This window comes from Camelina sativa, chromosome 11 (genome assembly GCF_000633955.1).
Source record: "Camelina sativa cultivar DH55 chromosome 11, Cs, whole genome shotgun sequence".
Lineage (NCBI taxonomy): Eukaryota > Viridiplantae > Streptophyta > Magnoliopsida > Brassicales > Brassicaceae > Camelina > Camelina sativa.
The window spans coordinates 35784895-35788316 of NC_025695.1; the positions used below are offsets into that span (position 1 = coordinate 35784895).

The 3422-nt window shown below is 36.2% G+C and overlaps 1 protein-coding gene and 1 pseudogene across 1 annotated transcript in view; both read left to right on the forward strand.

Annotated features, from left to right (window-relative positions):
* LOC104725243 (BRCA1-A complex subunit BRE) overlaps positions 1 to 1358 on the forward strand; it is a 3076-nt gene extending 1718 nt beyond the window's left edge. The window contains exons 7-13 of the mRNA XM_010443868.2: positions 57 to 187; positions 281 to 329; positions 412 to 501; positions 586 to 639; positions 821 to 886; positions 981 to 1078; positions 1161 to 1358. Of these exons, the coding sequence (XP_010442170.1) occupies positions 57 to 187; positions 281 to 329; positions 412 to 501; positions 586 to 639; positions 821 to 886; positions 981 to 1078; positions 1161 to 1227 (555 nt within the window). The 3' untranslated portion in view covers positions 1228 to 1358. The remainder of the gene's footprint in view (positions 1 to 56; positions 188 to 280; positions 330 to 411; positions 502 to 585; positions 640 to 820; positions 887 to 980; positions 1079 to 1160) is intronic.
* LOC104728658 overlaps positions 2243 to 3422 on the forward strand; it is a 4872-nt pseudogene continuing 3692 nt past the window's right edge.

Sequence of the window (3422 nt, forward strand, 5' to 3'; positions counted from 1 at the left end):
TTTTTTTTTTAATTTAAAAATTGCTAGCATCCTTAATAAACTGGTTACGGATGCAGGTAGTGTACCCGATTCTTCGGAAATTTGAATCAACAGCTTCAGCACCTCGTTTGAGATTAGTCTCATCTTCTGAATTAAAAGCGCTATTCTCTGTTGAGGATGTTAAACTTCCTCCGTGGATGGACGGGATGTAAGTTACATGTGCACACAGTTTACGATACCTGCAAACCATGCATGTTCTAATCGCTATGTTTAACTCCCCCCTTAAATTTATATTTCCAAGGTGCTTGGCTGAATATCTTCCCCATCTCGAAGAAACCCTTGAGAGACAAGTAAGTTGAACTAAATCTTCTTACACATACAAGATTGTATTTAATTTCTTGATATGAGGGCCTTATCAAGCTTAGTTTCTAGATCCAGGAAGCTGTTTCTGCAATTGATTTAAGGAGGAGTTTTATTGAGGCATTGACTATTTTTCTTGGAAGACCTCTTGAAGCTAATCCTGTAAGCATTTCTTGGTACGCCTTGGCATATATGTTTAGAGATATTTCCGAGCTGCTTAACTTTCTTATTTGTTTTTCTTGCTAGACCTTTTGCCGTCAGGCTACATTCCTTACTGCCTCTGGACAATTTACTTTCATGGTAATTACAATCACTATTCAGGACTTGTTGTTTTTAAAAAAAAAACAAATTATACTCAAGCTTTGCCAAAGTGGATTTTGGGTTCAATTGCATTTATTCATGTTTCAAACATGTCTTCTAGAGAACTCGTTTCACAGTAAATATGTAGGAGTGGATAACTAGGGTTTTGGCTTTGTTGTAGGTTCATTTCTTCTTTTCAACTCAATTTCCAAAGCAGCAACCAACTCTAATGCTTCAGAGTTGTCAGGTATCGAACTATTTGTTAACGAATCAAACAAAAGGCTTTGGGTTTCTCTTTGTTTCTTTAGGTATTAAGAATTGATAAGCTTTTTGATTTACAGCATTTGAACCAATCGAGCGTACCTGTAAAATCAAACCTCCTCAGTGAGTATCCATGGAGTCCAAGATGGGAAGTGGGTCGAATGGCTGAGCGACTGTGGTTAGTCTCTTTGGACTCTTTCTTAGATATCTCATTAACTAATTCTCCATCCTAACATTCAAGAGCTTACTACTTTTTACAGTGATTTCTTGACCGATGAGGCTGTGAACTTCAAAAAATATTGTAACGAAGTTGTGCTCCAACATTAGAGTATTGTCTTAAATATCTTTGTCACACTCCCCCTGCTATGTTAACTCAAATGGAGTACATTTCTGTTTCAAGGGAAATACTGAATGACAATTATAAGCGCTTTTCCTTGATTTCAACAGTTTTTCGATTAGCTCTGTTCCCTTTTTCCAGTCATAAAAGTTTTCAATTTACACACTTCAGTTGCATATTAGAAAAGAGAAAAATTGGACCGAGAGGAGCTTGTGGTTCGGAAGAGTTTGAAGTTGGTTTTCCATCGATTAAGAGAAGGTAATAGTTGAACTACCGGTTAAGAAAGTAATTGATATATCGATGACGGATCCTGACAATGTCTAGTGAGACGCAGAATACTAATAGTTAAAGATATTGAATTAAGAAAATATACAACTGTCTTTTAAATTTATTTCGTAATTTATCAGTAGCATTATCACTTTTGGTCTGTTTATATATAGTTTTTTGGAATTAGATTTTTATTCTTGAATATTTCCTAACCAATACATTATTTTTAATATATTAAATTATTAAGAAAATAAAATAAATTATTATTTATATAAAAAAACTGCTACAACACAATATATGAAATATAAAATAATGTGTAAAACATAAAAAACAATAATATGTAATTTGAATTTTAAAATATTAACAAACAAAACACCATCATATTCAATATATTGTTACTATAAATTGGATAATTATGCTACATATACAATTATTTTTTCATATTTATAATATCTTGCAAATTATTATTCATAAATCAAAATTTAAAATCCGAGTCTCAACCTATGTTTAACATTCTTCAACCATGAAATTAAATTCAATCGTAAATTAGAAAAGAATTTATACAATAGTAATACTGTAGTCTGTAGTACTGAGTTTATTCCCCTTTTTTTTTTTTTTGGTTCAAAATTGTCCATTTTTTTTTTGGTCAACAGAATTAAATTTCGCCATTTTCTATAAGTTTTTGTTTTAATAATAAAAAACAAAGTACCATAAACCCTAAACGACCGACCCCGCTTTCTTCGGTATATGAAAACAAACAAAGAAAATGAAATTTCGTAATTAGAGGACCCAAAAAGATTCTCCCATGGAAGCTTTGAGTCACGTCGGCATTGGCCTCTTCCCATTCCAATTATGTCGACTACCACCGGCGACGACGAAGCTCCGGCGTAGCCATAACACCTCCACTATCTGTTCCGCCAGCAAATGGGCCGACCGTCTTCTCTCCGACTTCAATTTCACCTCCGATTCTTCCTCCTCTGTCACCACCGCCACTCTCATCTCTCCGCCACCATCTATTGATCGTCCCGAACGACACATTCCCATCCCCATCGATTTCTACCAGGTATTGGGAGCTCAAACGCATTTCTTAACTGATGGAATCAGAAGAGCATTCGAAGCTAGGGTTTCGAAACCGCCTCAGTTTGGTTTTAGTGACGACGCTTTGATCAGCCGGAGACAGATTCTTCAAGCTGCTTGTGAAACTCTGTCGAATCCTCGGTCTAGAAGAGAGTACAATGAAGGTCTTGTTGATGATGAGGAAGCTACAGTCATCACTGAGGTGCCTTGGGAAAAGGTAATTTCAATTCGATTCGGAATAATCTTTTCTTTGTTTTGATTCCTAAAGTGGATAAATAAAAGAACTTTATCATGTTCTCTCTTTGGATATCTACTGAAGGTTCCTGGTGCTCTCTGTGTATTGCAAGAAGGAGACTGAGGTTGTTCTTCGGGTAGGAGAAGCTCTGCTTAAGGAGAGGTTACCTAAGTCGTTTAAGCAAGATGTTGTTTTAGTTATGGCGCTTGCGTTTCTAGATATCTCCAGGGATGCCATGGCATTGGATCCACCTGATTTTATTACTGGTTATGAGTTTGTTGAGGAGGCTCTGAAGCTTTTGCAGGTAATTTGACTTTTTTTTTTGGGATAGTTTGATGGATTTGGATGCGTTAGTTTTGGGGGGAGTTCTAAGAACTCATTTGGGTTGATACTTTTGTTCTTGAGTTTTGTGTAGGAGGAAGGAGCAAGTAGCCTTGCACCAGATTTACGTGCACAAATTGATGAGACTTTGGAAGAGATCACTCCACGTTATGTATTGGAGCTTCTTGGCTTACCGCTTGGTGATGAGTACGCAGAAAAAAGAGTAAATGGTTTAAGAGGTGTACGCAATATTTTGTGGTCTGTTGGAGGAGGTGGAGCATCAGC